Source organism: Monodelphis domestica, chromosome 6 (genome assembly GCF_027887165.1).
Source record: "Monodelphis domestica isolate mMonDom1 chromosome 6, mMonDom1.pri, whole genome shotgun sequence".
Classification (NCBI taxonomy): Eukaryota; Metazoa; Chordata; class Mammalia; order Didelphimorphia; family Didelphidae; genus Monodelphis; species Monodelphis domestica.
Window position 1 is genome coordinate 302532564 of NC_077232.1, and position 25526 is coordinate 302558089.

The window sequence follows — 25526 nt, forward strand, 5'->3', positions numbered from 1 at the left end:
AGGTCCAACGGGGCCCAGACCTTTGCTTACTGAAAATGCAGATAACTGGTTAGTGTCAGGTGCACAGGATCTTCTTTCAAGGAAACACAGCAACAAGGACAACAACACAGACAGGATCAGAAACCTCAGAACTTGGCAGTTACTTCCTCCAGAGAGAGAGAGAGAAAGAGAGAGCGATAACAGCTCCTGAGTTCCAACTTAACACTTCCTTCTAGTCCTCTGCAAACCTTCATCTCTCCTACTATACTGATCTCTTCCTCATAGCACAGGTCTAAGAAAGACCCCACTATTCATAAATATCTCTCCACTACCACAGCCTGTCTTGATACCTGTAATACCAGAGGCGACTAGGGGTCTGTCCCTAAAATTCTAAAAACTATTTTCAGTTTTCAAGAGACTGCTAACAAAATGTAAATATGCCCCAAAATGGTAACATCCTAGACCTTAGCTAGATTAATGTAATAGAAATTCATATTAAAAAAAAACATTAATGGAAAGCCTCATAAAAATGGAACAGAACACAGGACACACCAGTCAGCCAATAAATATTTATTAAGCAGATATTATGTACCAACTTTTGTACTAAGCCCTGGGGATACAAGGAAAGAAACAAAATTATATATATATAGTGAAAACATTAAGATGGTCTCTGACAGAAGACAGCGGTAGAGAGGAGGGGAAACGATAAGGAAAGGCCTCTTGCAAGAGACAGGATTTTAGTTGAGTTTTAAAAGACACCAAGAGAGCCAGGTGAAGTTGGAGAGGCATTCTAAGCATGGGGAGACAGGTAGAGAAAAGCCCAGTATTAGGAAAGGGAATTTCCTTTGTGAAGATTAGCAAGAAGATAAATATTAATGTATGTGCAATCAGTTAGTCAATAAGCATTATTTTGATTTATATAAACTAATTAAGCAATAAACATTTATTAAGCACCATCTTGGCAGATGGCTAAAAAAAAAGTTGAGGGTAAACAGCAGGCCTCAAACCCAAAGATGAGTTAGGAGAGTGTCTACCTCAGGAATGTGAAGACTTTTCCCATTGGAAAGGGAAGATGAGAACACTTTATTCTAATGGCTATGAAGGCAGATGAATAAGGTACTGTGAAGCACTTAGAGTATGGTCAGACATTGAACCATGCCAAGAACATCCACTGCATCCTGGGCCATCTCCAGTCATCTTGACTTTTGTCCTGCCATTGAACTTCCATGACTCTGGAAGAGAAAGTCACACCAAAACTTTGCACAATACTGCCTTACTTAAATTCAACTAATTTGCCAGTCAAGTCACCACTCCCATAACTTTGGTCCTCTTCCAGAATGAAGAACAACTACCAAATAGCCATTAAGCAACTATTATCTTCTAAGCACTGTGATAAGCATTGAAAATACAAAGACAAAAGAGACTCAAATGCTGTTTGCCAGGAGCTCACAGTCTAATAGAGGTGATAATATACAAACAATTATGTACAAATAAGTTAGATACAAAATCCTAGGCAGTCTTCTAAGTACTCTACAAATAATATCTCATTGGAGAAGTTCTTGTGAAGTTAGAAATGACAGAAGTTGGCAACAGGTTGAATATGTGGAGTGAGTGTGAAGGAGTGCAAGATAGTGATTGGGAACCTATTGGACCATTTGAAAGGGAAGATGGGAAGAAGGGAGGGATTGCGGGAAGGTGTAAAATAATGAGTCCTGTGGCAGAGCATTTAGAGTTTGAGATAACTATGGGACAGCCAGTATGAGATATCTAATAGACAGGTGGAAATATAAGACTAAAGAGATACTGGAGAGGTGTTGAGCCATTCAGTTAGAGGCCTCCCACTTGACACTATATTCTCATGGGAACTAATCTGTAGCCTACAGAATCATTTTAAAGCTTATAGAATGATCACATGCTTTCTTCTATAATTCATTTAGAGGATACTGGAAGGATTGGGGCATATTATTCCATTTAAATATGTAATATTTCTTATCATCATTGTGTTATTTTTACTTAATAGATAACTCATATCCTTTTCCCTTTTTGAGTTCAGTTGGTCATTCTATGCATTCCCCCTTCCAATTCTGGAAAGTTATTCATACCAGAGACCAATTGCTTCTGAGAACAACAATTTCTACCAGCAGCAATATAGACTAAGTTCTTTTGGCTCTACCACATTAGTAGAGTATGTGGCCTAAAGTTTAAGTCCATTTGTAGTCATTATAGTATATAAAAAGTCCTATGGAACATCACCATTCTTTTGTTACAATGGAAAGAGCTCTGGAATTGTCAAAAGGCCCTGGGTTTGACTTTTATTTTGCCATTTATTCTCTGGGTAACTTTGGGAAAGTCACTTGGAGAGAAACTCACTGCATGACAGGTGATGATTAGTCTTCCAAATTGCAAGGGTCTAGTGCCCTAGACTTCCAGAGTTCTACACTCTCCAATCCCAGAGCAGCCATCCTCCACCTCCAGCTTGCTCTTTGCTATCAGAACCTCAAAATTCCTCAGGAGGAATGTTTTCTCTCCTGATTAGCCTGGCAGAGACAGGACAGATAAGCTGAATCTTTTGGACTCAAAAGACAACAATGGATTTGATAACCCTGGGTCCAGAAAAGAAAGAATGAGGAGAAAGAGGAAGCCATGATTCAAGGGCAATCCTTTCCCAGAGACAAAATCACAGAATAGAAAGACTAAGATAACTTTCAGGCATCAGTTTTCTTCCCAGGGACAGGTCAAGAACTCAAAGAAGAACACAGCTCTTTAGTCATGTGTAATAATAAATCACATGTCAACAATAATAAATGTGTTCATGAATAGATCTATGGATCCACTAACTAATTCTTGAAGAGTATGGAAAATGCTTAAGGTCTCATAACCTAAGGCTGCAGCCTGTCCCACTTAACACCCAGGGACAACCTAGACCAAGAAAATAAATTATTTCAAATTAAAGCAAAACTTTATTTATTTTTTAAAACCTTACCTTCCACCTTAGAATCGATACTATGTACTGGTTCCAAGGCAAAAGAGTAGTAAGGGCTAGGTAATGGGGGTTAAGTGATTTTCCCAGAGTCACACAGTTAAAAAGTGTCTGAGGTCAGATTTGAACCTAGGACTTCCCATTTCTAGGCCTGGCTCTCAATCCACTGAGCTACCCAGCTGCCTCTAAAACAAAACTTTAAATATTCAACTAAAGATGTAACAATAAAAATTTTGCCATCATGAGGCTTCCAATCTGAAATCAGGTTGACAAATGTCTGGCTGAGGACTAAGTTATCCTGGAAGGTATGTGGGGAAAGAGGAAGTCATTGGCCAGTCAGCAATAGTGTACCTGAAAAGTTGTATCCTCTTCCCCAGCTTCTGCAAACACAACAAAATAATAACCAAATATTTGGGGTATAACCAGCAGATATCACTGCCAGGAAGAGTTTGGCAATGGGAGGCAAATTGAAAGTCTTTTTTCTCACCTTTGGAATTTAAATAAGCAGTAGGGAAATCTTTCCAGACCATATCTCGTCTTCCCACTGAGTGTCCTAGAAGTTGGGACCATCTCTTGGCACCCATCTCTACTCTGTTCCTTACTTCTGAGTCAAGTGGCTTCACCAAGACATTTGCCATTCTCTTTAAAAAAAACTTTTACCTTCCATCTTAGACTCAATACTGTGTATTGGTTCCAAGGCAAAAGAGTGGTAAGGGATAGGCAATGAGGGCTAAGTGACTTGTTCATACAGCTGGTAAGTGTCTGAGGTCAGATTTGAACCTAGGACCTCCCATCTCTAGGCCTGACTCTCACTGAGCCACCCAGCTGCCCCCTGATATTTGCCATTCTAAGCCCCCTGAATCTATCTTAGCAATATCTCCACAGCCTAGGAGTGCCTATGTCTATTACTAGAGAACTTCCAAGGGTTTTTAATAAATTCAAAACCATAAAATTCTCTCTAAATTGGTTCAGGGTAGGTGGAAGAGGAAGAAAAGAATACCTTTCCCTGCTGCCCCTGACAGCCAGATGGGGAAAATTCATTTTTTCTGTCTCTATTCCTGTTCCACAAGCAGGTTACTGGCTTCCTCTGTTAGTCCCTCTTTATACAGTTAATCAAGACATGAATCAAAAAGACATTATGATCAGTCACAGTTTTATATGAAACAAATCATGAATTTAAAAGAGCTTAAAGAAAGAGAAAATCATGTAGAAAAGTATCTGTCCCTAATAAGCACTGTGAAAAAAAGAAATGAAACCTTATGTTTGATGGTCCCAAAAGGTGAGAACAGCTGAAGAGCCAACAACTTCAGGCTATTCCCATGAGAATGATGGGTTTTTAACTGAGGCTCTGTCACTGAAGCCAAGCCTGCAACACACACAAATCTGTCACAATGTCGGTAGGGAGCTTTTTGCCCTCTTTCCCACTTCTGCCTTTCTGCTTTCACTATATTGCTGCTGTCAGTCCTTATCCTAACCCTCATGACTGTGTCAGACCTTTGTAGGATGGGAAGAAATTCAGCACATCCACCTGCTTGCAGAAAATCAGTTTGAAATCCAGGTTATACCTTATTTGATTTTGAACAATTTTCCAACTTAAGTCTTCTTGTCTTAGAACACTGATTTTTTCCTAAGTGATGTTCCAGAAAAGACAAACTTCTCTTCCCAACTCCTACTCCTGGCTTGAGCAAAGGGGCAACCTATGACAGAAATAAGAAAGGAAGGGGAGGAAGGAAGGAAAGGAAGGAAGGAAGGGAGGGAGTGAGGGAGGGAGGGAGGGAGGGAGGGAGGGAGGGAGGAAGGGAGGGAGGAAGGAAGGAAGGAAGGAAGGAAGGAAGGAAGGAAGGAAGGAAGGAAGGAAGGAAGGGAGGGAGTGAGGGAGGAAGGAAGGGAGGGAGTGAGGGAGGAAGGAAGGGAGGGAGGGAGGGAGGAAGGGAGGGAGTGAGGGAGGGAGGGAGGGAGGGACGGAGGGAGGAAGGAAGGGAGGAAGGAAGGGAGGAAGGAAGGAAGGAAGGAAGGAAGGAAGGAAGGAAGGAAGGAAGGAAGGAAGGGAGGAAGGAAGGAAGGAAGGAAGGAAGGAAGGAAGGAAGGAAGGAAGGAAGGAAGGAAGGAAGGAAGGAAGGAAGGAAGGAAGGAAGGAAGGAAGGAAGGAAGAGAAAAGATATATGGATAGATAAATAGAAACATGGATGATCGATGACAATGTGCATGTGTATGAATGTATATATATATGTATATGTATATAGATATGTGTGTATATGTGTGTATATATGTATGCATATATACCTGCACAGAATTAAACCCTGATATAGTGCAATATAGACAGATAGCATACTCCTCAAACTGAGAACCAAACAATCCAATTAAAATTTATCTTGGTCTATTAAAAAAATGTGATTACATTGACCCCTGGAACATGCTACATAGCATTTGACTATGGGTCTGACTCTTCCAGCTACAACCATGAAAGTTCTCCTTTTACACCTAGACTTCCTTAAGATCCTTTCTTTCCTCTTCTCTTCATCCTAGACTCCTGTATCCAGCCAAGGGACTAGCCTCTATTAGGGAACAGCTAGAGGACAAGGTAGGGATTCCTCAATCAATTTGGAAAATGACAATGGTAGAAAGGGTATCTCAAGGTGCAGCTGGGGCTCTGTGGGACCAAATTCTCCTGGTTTGGAGATGGGATACTCTCTCAGGACCAAGCCTAAGGTGCTCCTGGAAAGTCTCTCTTGCCCACAACAGAAAATTAGCTGGAGTTCTCTAAGGGGCTATGCTTCATCCACCAACATATACCACATTAAGACAGGGACTCCTGAGGTATGTTCTAGAGTTGTCTTCTCAGAAATATATGATCTCAACATAGACAAGTACATCTGGAGCAAAGAAAAATTTCTTCATTTTTCATCATTTCTATCCCTCCCATCTTTTTCTAATGTTATCATTAGTATAGTTGGACTGGATTCAAATGGACATGAGTTAATTTAATAGGACATGGCTAATGATTTTACTAAAAATTACTTCACAAACTTCTGTCTTTTACATTCCTTTTCAGTGACTTTAAATCAGTAGTCTTTAATAGATAGCTACTCTTAATGCCAGATCCCTATGCTTTTCTACCCCCAATTCTACCCCAAATGCTACGATATTTTTTAACTAATACAATACCCATCTTTTAAAGAAATGGTTCCAGGTTTAAGAAATCCAACAAAATCAGTTCTGTTTACTTTGCTTACATCACATGAAAATATGTATTTAGTTCTCTAAACAACTTTTGGACATTAGCTTTTTCAGAAATATTCCAATTCCACCCTCACTGAAATAAAAGCAAAAATATTCACAGCCCCATTAAACACTTTCCCTATATAACATTCAAAACTGACAAAAGGCTTTTGACCTCTCTTTCCTCCAAATGGAAATTATCCAAAATAATTCTGTATAATGCACAGTGTCAAATGTGAATTGCAATTAATGTTCATTTCCAAATACAGTTTTCCAAAAGGTCAGAGCTAAGCAAGGTGAGAACCTTTTGGGGCTTTCTATTATCTTCTGGGACAATTAGCACAATTTGACTTCAATATTGCCATCACTGAAGGCTTCTCTCCTCACTTCCTCCACTGCACCCTTCCGATGACTCAGTCTGCCCCGCCTCCTGGTTGGAGATAGAGATCCTTTGATGAAGCAAAAGCATATGGCAGAGAGGTAATTCTTTTTAAAGTTTTCGTTCATGAAAGCATAAATGATAGGATTACAGATAGAATTGGAGAAGCCAATGATCTGCACAACAGCAAAAATCATCTTGATGGTGACATCATCATATTCCTTTTCAAAATTACCTGGAAAGAGAAGTAATCATTTTAGAACACAGCTTTATCTGAGTAGGCTCATTGGTAAAATGTCCCTGAGCATTTTTGAAGCTTCACAAAAGATACCCTGTTTTGATGTACTGAGCATTGGTCCAAGTGGCAGAAGATAAAAATATGATTATTGGATGCTGCAATTCATAGCTTGTGTGAACCCATATAGGTCTCTAGGCTACAGACTCCTCAGTCACAACACATTTGTGTATTATTGTGAAGAAAACACTTTGTAAGCAGTAATATACTTCTTGTATGCAAGGTAAGAGTACTATAGAATTCCTCTTTTGACTCCATCACTATCTCTGTAAAAGGAAACGGTGCCTTATTTTGTGAGGACTCAAGCTTCCCTAGCAGTTTTCTGCCCACTATATACCATCCTTCCTTTACTCTGCTCATCTCCACTTCCCACTGATGAGTAATTTAGACTGGGCCAAGTTTGAAGTTTCATTTTTGTTTATCATGTTTGGTCCATTTTGAAACCTGTTCCACCATACCATACATTCAAATGACATGGCCCTAGCAATTTATAAAGACACTTAACTAATGGGTGGGGAGAAACACTGATTATTATTATTAATTAATTAATCAATAATAAATATTAAAGTGGCTTGGAATTGAGGGGCGGAAGACACACGGACATCCATCTATTCCAACTTCTTTTTACAAATTGGAAACTGAATTTGAGGAAAAGTAACTTCTAGATTCATCTTGCTAGTAAATGTCATAATAGAACTCAAAACCAGGATTTGAGGCTCTAAATCCAGAATTCTTTCCACCAGACCATAAAGTATTGCATAGACTTCAAAGGAAGATTTTTTTACAAACTTTTATATTTTAAAAAAAACTTGTATAATCATAGAAATAGGTTCTAATCAAGGACACATATAATATCCAGTGGAATTGCATATCGGCTATGGGAAGGGCAGGGGGAAGGGAGGGAAGAATAGAATATGATTTTTGTAACCAAAGAATAATGTTTGAAACTGAACAAATAAAATTTTAAAAAACTGGTATAAAAATGTGTCTGTAATATGGGGGTCTGCAAATTTTTTTCTCTTCCTGACAAAAGGATATTAGAGATGGGTTTGACCCCAATGACCTCGCAAAACAGCAAGAATTAATAAAGAAAACTCAAAAGACTGACAAAGTAGAAGAAAACATAAAATATCTCACTGACAAGATGATAGACCATGAAAACCAGTCTCCAAGAGACAATTTGAGAATCATTGGTCTCCCTGAAAACCCAGAAATAAACAGAAATATTGACATCATACTACAAGAAATTATTCAAGAAAACTGTCCTGATGTTCTTGAACAAGAAGGAAAAGCAGACATTGAAAGAGTTCATAGAATATTCTCTACACCAAATCCTCAAAAGACAACCCCCAGGAATGTAATTGCCAAATGTAAGAGCTTCCAAGCTAAGGAGAAAACTTTACAAGAAGTCAAAGAGAGACGATTCAGATATTAAGGAGCACCAATCAGTATTACACAAGATCTGGCAGCTTCCACACTAAAGGACTGCAAGGCTTGGAATATGATATTCAGAAAGGTAAGAGAATTGGGTCTTCAACCAAGGATTGCCTACCCATCAAAACCTACTATATACTTCCAGGGGAAAGTATGGGCATTCAACAAAATAGAAGATTTCCAAGTATTTGTAAAGAAAAGATCATAACTAAGTGGAAATTTTGATATCCAAACATAAAAATCAAGAGGAAACATGAAAAGGTAAATAAGAAAGAGAGGGGAAAGGGAAAAATGTTTTTTTTTTATTTAAATTTTCTTCTTTAAGGGCTTCAATAAGATCAACTTGTTTATATTAATATGTGGGAAAATGTTTTTTGTAACTCCCAAAAATTATGTTCACTATTATGGTAATTAGAAGAATTATTCATAGGCAGAGATTGGGATAACAAGTGGTCTAAGATGATATACAAAAAAAGGAAAAGGGAGAGGGGAATAGAACATGGCACCAAAGGAACTGGGAAATGAATGGAACACTGATGAGGGCCAACCATAAGAGTTTCTACAGGAGAATCATACTGAGGAATACATAAGAGACAGTCCTTTTTGGGAGATTACCAAAGGTATGACTCAACATTACTCAAATTTCTTGGGGAGGTTGCTCATAGACAGGGGTAATTATTTCCCATGAAGTCTGTGGAATCTCATTCATTTTTGTTGTTGCTGAGTCATTTTCAGTTCTGTTTGACTCTGTGACCCCATTTGGGATTTTCTTGGCAAAGATACTGAAGTAACTTGCCGTTTCCTTCTCCAGTTCATTTTTACAAGTGAGGAAACTGAGGCAAAAAGGGTGAAGGATCACATATCTAATAAGTATCTGAAACCAATTTTGAACTCATGAAGATGACTCTTCTGATTGCAAGCCCAGTGTTCTATCCACTGTGCCACCAATTTCCCCATTTGCTTTATTTAACCTATAAAGAAACCAATTAATTCTTTAAGTGTCATTGAGTCAAATGATAGCAAAGATGATTTTTCATAATAACTGTTGTGGTATGAGATTATGAGTTACCCTAATAATGAAAGGCAATAATCTAAAAAAAAGTAATAAATTCCTCAAATTCAGTACATACTCTTTATGACATATGAGATCCTTGGCCACAAGGGTTATATGACATCATTTGTCTTAAGTCTAGGCTTATAATCAATTCCAATTAGGTCAACCTGAAGGCTCCGGGCTTTAAAGAGTATGCCTTTCTGATGTTTACTGAATATTAATAGAACATTAAGTTGTAAGGGCAAAAATACAATGTGGAAGAAATAAAGTCTTGGGTTACAAGAAAAAAAGTACAGAAGCCTCTGGCTGAAATCCAGGACACTGGAATAGCCACCAGGTTCAAACCAGAACTTAAATTAGGACAATTTTCATTGCTTGTATCTCACAATGTTTACATTTTCTAAATGTGATGACTGACTTTGGAGGACATAATGCTCAATTAGTATGCCTGAAGAGTGTTGGGACCTTCCATAGTATCTGTGATAGTTCAAGACTTAGCTACAAGAAAGCAGTTTAATTACCATCCAGATCCCTTGGTCCAATAGTCTAGTGATTCTCAAAGAATGAGAAAAGGACTAGTGTTAAATATTAAATGCTTTCTGCCTTGGTGATAGGACCAGTCTTTAATTACTATTTATTCTACATTATATTGTTGTTACTGTACTCTTAATCAGAGACAAGGGAATGATATCACCCTGAGACTAGAAATGAAAAGGACATACTGTATTCCATCATCATGTGAGTCACATGGAAAGGAGCCCAGCACACAGTGAAGAGAGAAACCACCATCACCATCATGATGACAGCTCGCTTCTTCTTCCTGGGAGGAAAAGAGCAATCAGACTCAGAATGATTGTTAATCCATGCATCATTACAATTATTATTGTCATTTTCCTGTTTCTTTTGAAAATCAGTATGTTTATCTGCTAGCTGGCCATATAGACCTAGAATTCTCATCCACCACTCCTCAAATACTACTCAATTCCTCACAGGAAGAATCAGCTTTGGTCTGAGTCAACAATCATATCTCCATGTACTTGTACCAGAGACATTGATGGACAGCATTACTGGGTAAGCAATGTCCCACCCTATCCCCCCTCACCTGGATGGTTTAGAAACCAGTCTTTTGAATAATACTATCCAGTGATCCCAACTAGGAAGTTAGAGTTACTGAATGGGAAGTAATATGGAAGTTTGGGAGGGAGAACATGAGCTGGATTAGAAGAGGGGGCCTGTTAAAGGAATTCAGAAGGAATGGTTTCCATTTGGAGGAGTGGCTATGGAAAAATGAAGACTAATAAAGAATGAAGACTCCACTGCAAGGTGTCAAATAGTACTGGTATATGTGGGCCAAAATACTCATCCTCAAATCTCTAATCCCTAGGGTTTGGGTTTCAGGTTTGTCTTGGTAAAATTCAATTCAAAAATATTTATTCATTTCACAACAGTTCAATTAAATTGAAAGGCACCCTAAAATAGTAGATAGTGTGCTGTATTTAAGAGTCAGGAAAGAGAAGTTCAAATCTTGCCTCTGATACTTCTGAGTTCTGTGACCCTGGACATGTCATTTAAACTTTCTGAGTCTCAGTTTCTACATTTATAAATGGAGGGGATGAGATAATGTTACTTCATAGTTTCATTCATTGAATTCTCATGAGATAATATATGCTAAGATTCCTATCAAGTTAGTTTTTTTATAATTACCTCATTTATGGGAACATCTTTTAGATAGGAACAAAGCTGTTGATACACTGACCTGGTTATTTTTGACATTTCATTTCCATGAATAGCTTTAAGAACTGAAGCATCTCCCACTCTTTTCTTAATCCAGAGTTCATAGCCAATTTTACTGTAAAGGACAAGCATCACTACAAGAGGAAGCAGGAAGAGGATGAAGAGGATAAATGTCGTGTAAATCCTCTGGTGGACAGGACTGCTCCATTCTTCCAGGCAACAAATGTGTTCTTTTTCATATAAGAAATCATATTTAATCTATAAAAGAATAAAAGGAATCAGTATGTGGAATTCAAAAAAACAAGTCCAATTATTTGCTTTGATATACCAAAGAAAATTGCTTCTATCTCTTATAATTTAATGATTTTTAAAGTACCAATAAATTAATCTACTAATGATCAATGTGATCAAAGAATGATGTTTTACCACTAAGGTACTTCCCACCACAACCAATCATGGTATCACAGGATAATAGGTTCAGAGTTGGAAGAGATCATATAGGTCATCAAGGTCAAAATGTTCATTGTATAGAGAAGGAAACTGAGACCCAGAAAAGATAGGCAACTTACCCAAGATATGCATACATAGCTACTGAGACTGAACTATGATTTGATTCGGGTTCGTTCACTCCAAATCCATCACTCTTTCTACTATGCCATATCACATCTCCATTTTTCTTTTCTATCAAGATTTATCTTGGCCTTGTAACTTTTAAATCACTTTGAGCCACACATCTGTTCTTGAGTTCTGAGTAGTGATCAGGTCAGAGGATAGATAGTATAGGACTGTGCTTATTCAAGTGGATATAGAATAGCTTTATATATTCCCATTCCTGTGGCATCCTTCTTGCTGCTAGTGTCAGGGCATCCATTTCCAAGGAATGATGAAGAGACTTTTCATCTCCAGGGGACTCTGAAGCCTTTTCAAGTTTGCAATGATTGCAAGGTCCAGTAATGTTAGGGTTCGATAAGTATATGCACTTGTAACCTGGGTCAAGAAGGTGAAGCTGCCTCTCTGGGATGTGAGATGTGGTGTCATTGTTAGGACAATTAAAATACTCTTTCCACTATGCTTTTTCTTGGCCTCAGTTTCCTTCTCCACAATTGCAGGAGTTGGATCAGTGATTATCATGCTTTTTTGGCACACCAAGAGTTTAAGTTATTTTTTTAAAACAGAGTTTGAGTCAGCAGACTCATTACCTAGACCTTGAGTATACCTAGACTTTTTTTCTCTGTTCCTATCTCTGTCGGGGCTTCTCTGGGATTCAAGCAATCATCATGCCCCCATGAGAGGACTGAACTGTGACTTTCCTGACAACAAGATAGATAGAAGAGGAAGCAATGTGCATCTCAGATGAGGGACAGGAAATATGGAAGCTTTGGTATGCAGGGAGAAGTTTCTTAACATCTATAGCAAAACTTGTGGCATCCTCTTTGAGAATCACTGCAATGGATTTCTGATGCCCCCCTTCTAGTTCTCAATTTGATGGTGGACATTGATGTTATTCAATACTAGAGGCACTTCTTTCCTCAGCTATCCTTGACTAGTTCATAATTTCAAATGTCACCCAGTTATTTCTAGCTGGTTGAAAAAGAGTAGAGGTGGGGACATTTCAACAGCAAGTGGAAATATATAATAGCTCCCACTTTCCTACCCAGCTCCAGGCAATGCACAGAACTCAGTAAAGTAGTCCCCAAAACCTGCTAAGTGACTCAATTGAGTAGGCAGTTTTCTGCTATTAACAGAGTAGGAAGTCTGAGATTCACCTCTAATGGACAATCTTGACAGAATGAGGAGGCCACAATGAGCTTTTTGTCTGGATAAAGGAAGATGTTCTCTTTTCCTAATAGGGCAGGGTCCCTTAGTGGAAAAAAAAATTCATTCCTTAGGGAGATAATTGGGAGTGGAACTAAGTGCAATTCTACTGTCCTGACACATTTCATCTGTAATACGGAAGATAGAATTTTTGCCTTTAACACTCAGAGCAGTCAAAAAGCAAGGAGAAATGTGACTAGGATCAAGTGTTGCAACAGAATAGATATAGGAGGCAGCTCTCTCTCGATTGTTCTGCTTTTGGTGATTGGGAAAAGAGAACTAGAGAACAGCATGATCTTTCATATTCTCTAGTTATCAAATCTTAAGACCGTAAAATGGAGCTAATCCTTGGAATATCTATTTTAAAGGGTTCCCATGCACAAAATTGTTCACAAGCCTTAAGACGTAGTGAAATACAAGCTGTTATTACTGTGAAGCTATGGAGGATGGGATTCAGAATATTACAGGGAAATTTCAAAGAAAAACAGCTTGAATATGGAGTCAATCAATTAGAATTTGTTTTAGAATATTTAGTTGCAATATATAAACAACTCAAAAAAGGTTTCTAGATCATCACAATAATAAATGGGCAAAATTACTATTTAAGAGAAACTGTTTTCCACTCGAAAGATTGGAGTTAGCAATAGGGAATCAGCAAAAGCACTCTCAGAGAACAGAGCTGGTTAGATACAGATTTTATCGTCTATTTTTTCCACCAATAATTTCAAACCAAAAATTAACAGCAAAACACTAAACAACACCAATTACAGAATGATTCCTTCCTATCTGAGCTTCCTGGCAGATTCTCAACAAAATATATAAGAGAAGAAGCAATGTTTCAAAATATAAAGAATAGACAAGAGTTTCATAGCAAAGGAGAGGGTGAAGAGATTTCCAAAAGGGAGCAGCTATATGACTGTATACCTCCAGTTGCTGTACATGCCACATGGGAGATCCAACAATCACAGCGACCAGCCAAACAACACCTGAAAAACCATAAATTCATCAGCAACCACCACCACAACAAATAATAATAATAACTGGCATTTATATAGCCGTTTAAGCTTAGCAAATCACATACATCAGTTATTTAATAATTACAGCTATGAGCAATAAAAGTAAAATATATTTGAGGTCATGGCTCACTTTGTACTTTGAAAACTAAACTATAAGTTTGAAAACAAAGCTATAAGTTATTAACTGAAAGTGTTTCAGGCTAAACATTCATGTAACTCTCTGACCTCCCATAGACATACCTTAATTGTTGATCACATTTCCTCAAAAAACTAAAACACTTTCATCTCAAATTCCATTAAATATATGCTTTCTCTCTGGTGTTCTTCAACATTATCCACTTTCTATAAGTTTAGTGATCATTGGAGCACAAGATTCAGAGATGAAAAGTGTATTCAAGATTCTCAAATTCAATCAGAGTCACAATCAGAAACTAAGGTACATGGGATAGTGGCTCATCAATAGGGGATATGCAGTTGAGATTTAGGTAGTACAGTGAATTAAGTGCCTAATCTGGAGTCAGAAAGATTCCATTTCCTGAATTCAAATCCATCTTGCTAGTTGTAGGAACCTGGGCAGGACACCATTTTCCTTAGTTTCCCAACTTTAAAATGAGCTAGAGAAGGAAATGGCAACCCATTCGAGTATCTTTGCCAAGAAAACCTCAGAAGGGGTCATGAAGAGTTAGGCATAACTTGAGAAAAATAACCACTGGGATTTGAACCCACTTACCTTTTTAGAGTAATTTGAGCTTATCGAGAACTTTCAATTCAACAATTTTTTTAAAGTGCCTACTATTTCCCAGGCACTGAAGCCTGGTGATGAGAGTATTAAATCAAAAACAAACTATTTCTGTCCTCAAGAAACTTACATTCTGTCAAGTATTCACCACAAATCAATGAGAATAAGTAGTGTGCTTGTTATTATACCTATTTTACAGGTGTCAAAACTGAAATGCAGATAGATAAAATGACTTACCCAAAGTCAAGTAGTCAGGCATCCAGACTCAAACCAAACCACCTGGTTCTAAAGTCAGTGTGCTTTTAGGTGACACCTTTCTACCTCTTAGTGTATGGCAGGGCATTTATTTACTCATATGATGTGGTAAGAAAAAAGAGAACCAGCACCATTCATGTCATCAACCACCACTATTCAAGTCAATAAATTATTATTATTATTATTAAAATACTCAATAGAATTCTAGCCAAAAAGACATAGGCTGAGAAAATCAGAAAATCATAGAGTGATAAGGGAAAGGACCATAAAAATTGCTTAGATAAACTCCCCATTATTCAGAGGTGGAAACTGAGATCAAGAGAGGTGACAAGCTAAGAAATACTAAATATGATGTCAAATTCAATGAAACTCCATTGGTTAAATTGGCTGAACTATAGCTTTATTATAAGGGGTGTCTATTTAGCTGGAGATGGGAGAGATGACTAAGTTGAGAAATGTAGATCATATAGAAACAAAAGATTTCAGTAGAATTATTTTAATTTTTAAATAGGTCAGTGTTATATCCAGACCCAGAAGTTTATTTTTTCTACTACTCAAACATATGTTAAGATAATTTTAGGAGAAGATTAAGTGACTAATATTCTATTTGATGGAAAAGATTCTTAACCAAAATGGTATTTCATCATATTGCAACCTTTTCCTTGTTTTTAACTTCCATAAATGTTATATCTAATTGTCTACCATGAGAGAAATTGCCTGGGGGCATAGAATGGGGGATTGTATTAGTTGATATTTTTTTTCCTCTGGACTAAAAATATTTGATTTAGAACAATGATTTGAAGAGTAATGAATTAATAAAAATTACCTCTGACTGACATGCCTAAAGCACAAAGTGCAATATTAATTACTTTCTTTATAATAGAAAACTTTGCTTTCATTTGAACACAAAGAAGCAAAAAGCACCTTGTCCCCAAAGAAATTACTTTCTAATGGAGGAGATAACATGGACATATATGGGCATGTAAAATTCATAATAATAATAACTAGCATTCAGGAAGTACTTAAAGGCCTCCAAACTATGTATTATCTCATTTGGTCTTCATGACAACCCTATAAGGTAAGTAGTTTCACTTTTCAAATGAGGAAATAGAGGCTAGAAGTTAAATGATTCGCCCAAGGTCACATAGCTCATGTTGTCTAAGACAAGACTTTAACTTGGCTCTTCCTAATTCCAAAGCCTTTGCTTGCTTTATCACCTATCTGCAAGACACAAAGATTGAGTTCATAAACTATCCAAGAATAATTCACTATTCTTTTTTTAAGAGTATAATTGCCTCAATTTATTTTATTTTATTTTATTTGGTAAATTTCAAACATTATTCCTTGATTTTAAAAATCATGTTTTATTCCTCCCTTTCCTCCCCCTGCCCTTCCCATTGCCGACGTGCAATTCCACTGGTTATTACATGTGTCCTTGATCAGAACCTATTTCTATGCTGTTGATGTTTGCAATAGGATATTCCTTTACTGTCTATATCCCCAATCATATCCCCTCAACCCATGTAATCAAGCAGTTGTTTTGCTTCAGTATTTCTACTCCCACAGTTTTTCCTATGAATGTGGATAGTGTTCTTTCTCATAGATCCCTCCGGGTTGTTCAGCATCACTGCATTGCCACTAATGGAGAAGCCCAATACCTTCAATTGTACCACAGTGTGTCAGTCTCTGTGTATAATGTTCTCCTGGTTCTGCTCCTTTCACTCTGCATCACTTCCTGGTGGTTGTTCCAGTTCCCATGAAATTCCTCTACTTTATTATTCCTTTGAGCACAATAGTGTAACATCACCAACATATACCACAATTTGTTCAGTCATTCCCCAATTGAAGGGCATCCCCTCATTTTCCAATTTTTTTGCCATCACAAAGAGCGCAGCTATGAATATTCTTGTACATTTCTTTTTCCTTATTATCTGTTTGGGTTACAAACCCAGCAGTGTTGTAGCTGGATAAAAGTGCAGACAGTCTTTTAGTTCCCTTTGGGCATAGTTCCAAATTGCCCTCCAGAATGTTTGGATCAATTCAGAACTCCACCAGCAATGCATTAATGTCCCAAATTTTCCACATCCCCTCCAACATTCATTATTTTCCATTGCTGTCATGTTAACCAATCTGCTAGGTGTGAGGTCATACCTCAGAGTTGTTTTGATTTGCATCTCTCTGATTATAAGAGATTTAAGAATACTTTTTCATGTGCTTATTAATAGTTTTGAATTTCTTTATCTGAAAATTGCCTATTCATGTCCCTTGCCTATTTATCATTTGGAGAATAGATTGATTTTTTTGTACAATTGATTTAACTCTTTGTAAATTTGAGTAATTAGACCTTTGTCAGAGGTTTTTGATATGAAGATATTTTCCCAATTTGTTACTTCTCTTCTAATTTTGGTTCCATTGCTTTTCTTTGTACAAAAACTTTTTAATTTGATATAATCAAAATTATTTATTTTACATTTTATGATGTTTTCTAAGTCTTGCTTGGTTTTAGAATCTTTCCTTTCCCAAAGGTCTGACACATATACAATTCTGTGTTTACATAATTTACTTATAGTTTCCTTCTTTATGTTCAAGTCATTCACCTATTCTGAGTTTATGTTGGGAGAGGGTGTGAGGTGTTGATCCAAACCTAATCTCTCTCACAATGTCTTCTAATTTACCCAGCAGTTTTTATCAAATAGTAGATTTTGGTTCCAAAATCTGGGACCTTTGGGCTTGTCGTAGACTGTCTTGCTGAGGTCACTTATCCCAAGTCTATCCCACTTATCCTCCTTTCTGTCTCTTAGCGAATACCATATTGTTTTGATGACCAATGCTTTATAGTATAGTTTGAGATCTGGTACTGCAAGGTCACCTTCCTTTGCATTTTTTTTCATTATTTCACTGGATATCTTTGATCTTTTTGTTCTTCCAAATGAACTTTCTTATGGTTTTTTCTAATTCAGTAAAAAAAGTTCTTTGGTAGTTCGATGGGTTTGGCACTAAATAAGTAAATAAGTCTGGGTAGGATGATCATTTTTATTATGTTAGCTCATCCTACCCATGAGCAGCTAATGTTTTTCCAATTGCTCAAGTCTAGTTTTAGTTGTGTGGAAAGTGTTTTTGTAGTTGTGTTCATATGGTTCCTGGGTTTGTCTCGGCAGATAGATTCCTAAGTATTTTATATTGTCCAAGGTGATTTTAAATGGAATTTCTCTTTCTAATTCTTGCTGCTGAGATGTGTTGGAGAAGTATAGAAATGCTGATGACTTAGTGGGTTTATTTTGTACCCTGCAATTTTGCTAAAGTTGTTGATTATTTTGACTAGCTTTTTAGTTGATTCTCTAGGATTCTTTAAGTAGACCATCATATCATCTGCAAAGAGTGATAGCTTGGTCTCCTCATTAAAAATTTTAATACCTTCAATTTCCTTTTCTTCTCTAATTGCTACTGTTAGTGTTTCTAGTACAATGTCAAATAGTAGAGGTGATAATGGGCATCCTTGTTTCACTCCTGATCTTATTGGGAATGCATCTAGTTTATCCCCATTGCAGATGATGTTGGCTGATGGTTTTAGATAAATACTGTTTATTATTTTTAGGAAAGACACTTCTATTCCTATGCTTTCTAGTGTTTTCAATAGGAATTAGTGTTGTATTTTATCAAAGGTTTTTCTGTATCTATTGAGATAATCATGTGATTTTTGTTAGTTTGGTTTTTGATATGGTCAATTATGTGGATGGTTTTCCTAATATTGAACCATCCTTGCATTCTGGGTATAAATCCCACCTGGTCATAGTTAATATCCCTTGTGATTACTTGCTGGAGTCTTTTTGGTAGTGTCCTATTTAAAATTTTTGCATCTGTGTTCATTAAGGAGATTGGTCTATAGTTTTCTTTCTCCTTTTTTGACATGCCTGGCTTTGGAATCATTTGTGTCATAAAAGTAATTTGGAAGAACTCCCTCTTTGTATATTATGTCAAATAGTTTGTATAGTATTGGGATTAGCTCTTCTTTGAATGTTTGATAGAATTCACTTGTGAATCCATCAGGCCCCGGGGATTTTTTCTTAGGGAGTTCTTTTATGGCTTATTCAATTTTTTTTCTGTTATGGTATTATCTAAGAATTCTATTTCTTCTGTTAATCTAGGCAATTTATATATTTTAAATATTCATGCATATCACCTAGATTGGCATATTTTTGCCATATAATTGGGCAAAATCATTTTTAATGATTGCCTTAATTTCCCCTTCATTTGAGGTGAGGTCTCCCTTTCATCTATGATACTCTTAATTTGGTTTTCTTCTTTCCTTTTTTTATTAGGTTTACCAGTACTTTGTCTATTTTGTTTGTTTGTTTTTTTCAAAATACCAGCTTCTAGTATTATTTATTAGTTCAATAGTACTTTCACTTTCCATTTTATTACTTTCTCTCTTAATTTTTTAGGATCTCTAATTTAGTTTTCTTCTGGGGATTTTTAATTTGTTCGCTTTCTAGTTTTTTAATTTGCATGCCCAATTCATTGACCTCTGCCCTCCCTAATTTGTTAATATATGAACTCAAGGATATAAATTTTCCCCTGAGTACTGCATTGGCTGCATCCCATAGAATTTGAAAGGATGTCTCATCATTGTCATTTTCTTCAATGAAATTATTAATTGTTTCTATGATTTGTTCTCTAACTAACCAATTTTGGAGAATCATAGTATTTAATTTACAATTAATTTTTGATTTGCCTCTCCATGTATCCTTACTGATCTTTAATTTTATTGAGTTATGGTCTGAAAAGTTTGCATTTATTATAGCTGCTTTTCTGCATTTGTTTACCATGTTTTTATGACCGAGTATACAGTCAGTCTTTGTAAATGAATCATGTACTGCTGAAAAGAAGGTGTATTCCTTTTTGTCCCTATTTATTTTTTCTATATATCTATTAACTCTAATTTTTCTAAGATTACTCATAGCTTTTATCTCTTTCTTATTATTTTTTATTTGATTTATCTAAATTTGATAGTGGTAGGTTCAGGTCACTCACTAGTATAATTTTACTACATATTTCCTCCTTCAATTCCACTAGTTTCACCTTTAGAAATTTGGATGCTATACCATTTGGTGCATACATGTTGATTACTGATATTTCCTCATTGTCTGTACTCCCTTTTATCAGGAATTATTCACCTTCCCTATCCCTTTTAATCAGATCTATTTTTACTTTGGCTTTGTCAGATATCAAGATTATTACTCCTGCCTTTTTTCATTGAGGCCCAATTAGTTTTGCTCCAACCTTTAATTCTAACCTTGTGAGTATCTACCCACCTCAGGTGTTTTTCTTGTAGACAACATATGGTAGGATTTGGGGTTTTAGTCCACTCTCCTATTCATCTACATTTTATGGGTGAGTTCATCCCATTCACGTTCAAAGTTATGATTGTTACTTGTATTGCCCAGCATTTTGATATCCTCTCCTAGTTCTGTCCTTTCTCCTTTTGCTATATCCTTTTAAACCAGTGGCTTACTTTTAATTGATCCCCCTAATTCCCTCCCTTAATATGCTTCCCCCACATGCTTCCTTGAACACAAGGAAGACTTGTGTTCAAATTCACTTATAGACATATTAGCTATGGGTCTCTGGGTAACCTTTTGCCTCAGTCTCCCCAATTATAAAATAGTGATAATAATAGCACCTTCTTGAACCGGGTCATTATAATGATCACATGAGACTATATTTATTAGTGCCTGCCACATATAAATTCTTATTCTATGTCCTTCCCTCTCTAAACTCACAAGGTTGCCTCCACAACTTTTCTCCCTCAGGATCACTGATCAGTCACTTGCTCAATGACCAGAAAGGAACTGCCTCATCATCTCAGAATTAAGACTTTCAGTAGTCATACAACCCTGGAAGTTTCTAAATGTGCTTCCTTGGATGGTCTTTATAAATATGCTCCCTTGATTGCAGTTTCAAATTCAAGCCCAGCCACCCTGTGAGCCACTCTGGAGCATTTTGAGCCAATAATTATGAATCTCATTTAGTCTCGCTATTTTCCAGTAGCACAGAGACTAGCATTTCAATAATCTCCCTTGAAATAACTATTTTGCCATTCATTATGTTAATAGCATGCAAGCTTTCTGTTGAATATTTGACCCAACTTTCTTTTTGTTATGTTGATCTTCTCGTAGCTATATAGGGAACAATACATTTTCATGAACTTCTTCAGGAGGTCTCCCTTTTTCTAATTTCTTTGCTTCTAAAAACACTATAATATTTTACTATGTATGTATATATACACATGGCAAAACCAAATCCTTGATACCCTCTAAAGATCCCTATTAGAGAGAATTGTATGCATAATACAGACCTTATAATTCAAGAATGCATACAGAGAGTGGTATTGACTCTATCTAATTTAGCCTAATATGGCTATTTGAATGAAATGAATATCCATTATTTTATGGAAAGTGTTCTTTACTGATTCTGTGAGTATATTTTGTTAATGGGAGAATTGAGTCCAATTTGTTTAATGTTATTAGTAATATTTGGATTTTTCTTCTGAAGTTGTAGCTAAAAATAACATTTTATCAATAATTATAAAATTATGTTTATTATGTATTATATGTATTTGTTTTCATTGATATTCAATTATTTACTTTGTTATTCAGACTTCTTTGACTCCTTAGACCATTTTGATATTTTGGCTTTTTGCTTTCAATTACTGAATAAAGGTATCAAGATTTTCAGACATTCTTTTGTTTTGCACATTTTATCTGGTATTCTACAGGTACTTCTGTGAAGGAAATTTATATTCTGTTAAATCATAGATGTGAAATGTATCTTGTTTCATTCCAATCCTGAACCTGACTCCCTTGGACCAACCTGACTCAGGCTAATCCAGAATCCTTGGTGTTAACTAGTAAAACTAACTAGTTGAAGTGAAGGAAGGTCTATGTGGACAAATCAGAGCCTCTGGTGATCAGATGATTGGATGTAGCTAACTCTCTGTGGTCACAACAATTCTAGCTACATTTAGTGGTGAGTTCTCTCAATGGGACAGAGGGGAGTCCCCTATTCATCCTATGGAATTAGCCAAATGGTTATTTAAGGGAGTTAATATGGAGAATAAAGATTATCATTATCATGATCATTTTGCTAGGCATTTCATAGGTGCTAATCTTTTTACAACTTACCATTATGTTTCCACCATTTCCTTACATGATTTATATCAATCATTACATCTGGGTTACAGGTTAACTCTACTATAATTTCTGAGGGCAACTTCTTTATCCTATATTACCACCACAAACCTCTTTGCTTCCCCCAAAAATATATGGTTGTGGTGATGTTCAATTATTTCAGAAATGTCTGACTCTTTATGACCCCATTTGGCTTTCTTTGGTAAAGGTACTATAGTAATTTGCCATTTCCTTCTCCAGCTCATTGAGTTAAATGACTAATCCCAGGGCAAACAGCTAGCAAGAATATTTGTCATATTTGAATTCAGCAAGATGTCTTCCTGATTCCAGGTCCAGCACTGTACCACCTAGCTGCATGAAATGTGTGTGATTTAGTCATTTGTTTCATTCTCCCTTATTTACATAGTGTAGGTTGAGTCTCTAAGGCTGTTGCCCCAAAAATGCCTCTGGATTTTATATTTGGATCCTTAAAAAACAACAACTTTATTTTCAATCTTGAAATCAAAACTGTATTGGTTCTAAGAAGTGCAGTAAGGGCAAGAAAATAAGAGTTAAGTGACTTGCCCAGGGTCACACAGCTAGGAAATATCTGATGTCAAATTTGAACCCAGGACATCCCTTCTCTAGACCTTAGCTTCCCCCAACCTTCTATATTTGGATATTAGTCATTTCACATTATATCTAGAGGGAAGTCAGTTGAGGTTACATTTTGCAAATCCAATGTCATGTACCTGTTTTTTGCCTTTCTTGTTTGGTGAAGGAATAATGACTGTTTATTATAGAAGCATGTATGTTCCTTTTTTAACCTTTGTTTAATCTCCTCTGAAACAATCATTCCCTTTCTTCTTTTAAGCATGGAGGCGTTCATCTATTTTTTAGCTCCCTTACGACAGTAAGGCCAATCTTTGCTTAATATTCTATGGATTTTTGTTAGGTTTCCTTTTAGATGGTTCATTTTGTAATTCAAATGGTGTACATTGCCTTGCATCATTGACATTAGGACTATATAGGAATTCATAGCTCTAAGTATCTTCTTCCCATTAGCTTTGGTTTCAGAATCCTACCAAGTCTGTTAATACATACCATCATCACTTTGTCTTCGATATATTAATAGTTGTTATGTTTCGTACATGTCTTCTTCCAGTGGTCCAAAGTTACCTCTGAACTGAATTTTGAAGCCTTCAGTCTCTACCCTTCCTTGATATATACTAATAATTTTATACTTATCAGATATGAATGACTTTTAGATAATATTGGAGAAATGTTGCAAAAGATGGAGTTGTTTAATTTGTTCCCCTCCATGGTCCCCAGTGAATCCAAATAGCTCACTGCCATCTACATTCATTAAGTGATTATTAAGATGCTTAGTTTGTTTTCTGTAACATAGAAGTTATACTTAGTTCTATTTGAGAGAGTAATGAATCCAAACATAGACAGAATCGTGTAGCCTTAAACTGTCTCCTTGAAAAGAGTACATAGGTCCCCTATGGCAGAAAGAGCTAGATCATCTATGTGTGAATAAAGGGTTTTATAGTTCTCTAAGTAAGATATGACTCAATTTGGGACTTTCTTGGCAGGGATACTGAAGTGGATCACCATTTCCTTCTCCAGATCATTTTATAGATGAGAAAACTGAGGGAAATGAGGTTAAGTGACTTTCCCAGGGTCACACAACAGTAAGAATCTAAGGCTAGATTTGAATTCAGGAAAAAGAATCTTCCTGACTCTAAGCCTAGGGCACTTTTCTGTTCTCTCTAGCAATCCAAAAGAAAGGACTCAATCTCCTCAGTTGATAGAATGTCATGCCTATGTGTGAACACCAAAGAAAGATGTTTCTAAATCAGATTTTCTAGGAAAGTACTATGTTCTTCTAGAAAATAAATGTTAGAAAATTGGGCCAGCAAGGTAGAAGAGTTACCATGGAATCAAATAGGTACCAGAAAACATAATTAGTTTAATGAAATTCCTTAGCCTTTGGAATTGCATATGGTTGAAAGGATATCCAGCCTGGGCTTATATGGAAAACATGTTTGGAAAAACTGGAGAGAGGATTGGTGGGGGCTACAGTATGAATAGAATTGTTTTGTTGAAGGTCATGCTAACACAAGTAAAGAGATGACTATGAAGGGAACAGTAAAACCTTAGATTAGACCAAACTAAAGGCATTATGGTTTGATACGAAGCCCAGAAATTAGATGGCCTCCACAAAATTTCTAAAAATTAATGGACACAGTATTTAGGATAGAGTGTGAGTTCAATGCTGCCAAGGGGCACTTTCCCTGGGATAACTCGGCATCACTTAATTATAAAGTATCCTCTGATTTTTGCCCTAAAAACCATGAAGAGAGTGAAATGGTAACAGTTTTGAAGATGTACACCTCTAGAAAATCTGTATGTGGGTTTTACAATTTTACCACAAGAGAGAATCACAAACAAATCATCCTTTGTGAGAATTAAACAATTTTTAAACCAAGAGATTGGAGATCACAGGACTCTGATTCATCATCACTTGCACATTGAAAGAATTAAATTTATGTCAAATACTTCAAGTATTATAGTTTATAAAGTTTATTTTCTAACAAAATAGAACCACGTGACTGTTTTTTTTTACCTGCTCAAAAATCCTGCTCCACAAGTCACAACAGGAAGACAAGACAGTGACAGACAGAACTCCACAGAATTTATATCCTGTCCACATCAGCATGTAAGGACAGGAAGAGAGTGGGCTGCTGGGAATTATAGTATTTTTTTAGGGTAACAGATTCTAATTACACAAAATTATGCACAAAAAAAATCAGACACAGAATTTTCTTGTTAAAACTGTGGCCTAGAAAAGCATAGAAGTGATGAACGGTCCTAAAAGAGGAATAAAGAGGCGATATGTACAAGAAGATGAATTCCAAAGAATCAGCATCAATAAATGAGAATGAAAAATAAATAAAAATAAAGTATAGAGCTGATTCAGTTGTCCTGAAAAAAAACAGTATAAAGCCATCTTATCATTAGTTAGACTATGGCAATTTAGTAAGATGTGATACACAAACTCTTACAGAGATCAAAAAATTTAATACACAGAGCTCTTTATACACAAAGATCTATATAAATGGTAGCTTCATTATTATTACTACTGCCAACTTCCTGACATTTAAATGTAATTAGAGAACTATTTTCTGTTATAAATGATGTCTAGATAGCCATAAATTCCAAGTGCATTTTTGAAAAAATTATTCTTTGATTCAGAGGAAGGTGACATCCAAAGAACTACTTTTGAGAAACAAATAATGGTTTGAGGTCTGAGTTTGTTATCAAGAACTGAATAAAGATAATGGTTTCGGTGAATTTTTTTGGAATTTTTCAGAGAATAATACAGAGACTTAATAACCATATAAGTGATGATCATTGATGAAGCCCTAACTAGTTGCCATCCCAGTGCTTCTCTT

At 36.3% G+C, this 25526-nt stretch overlaps 1 protein-coding gene across 1 annotated transcript in view; it reads right to left on the reverse strand.

Moving 5' to 3' along the window:
• Window positions 1–534: 534 nt before the first annotated feature.
• The window catches only part of QRFPR (pyroglutamylated RFamide peptide receptor), an 82885-nt gene continuing 57893 nt past the window's right edge, over window positions 535–25526 (reverse strand). Inside the window, exons 3-6 of the mRNA XM_001371145.3 lie at window positions 13814–13875; window positions 11097–11332; window positions 10063–10160; window positions 535–6792 (exon numbers count right to left, since the gene is read on the reverse strand). Coding sequence (XP_001371182.1) covers window positions 6515–6792; window positions 10063–10160; window positions 11097–11332; window positions 13814–13875 — 674 coding nt within the window. The 3' untranslated portion in view covers window positions 535–6514. The remainder of the gene's footprint in view (window positions 6793–10062; window positions 10161–11096; window positions 11333–13813; window positions 13876–25526) is intronic.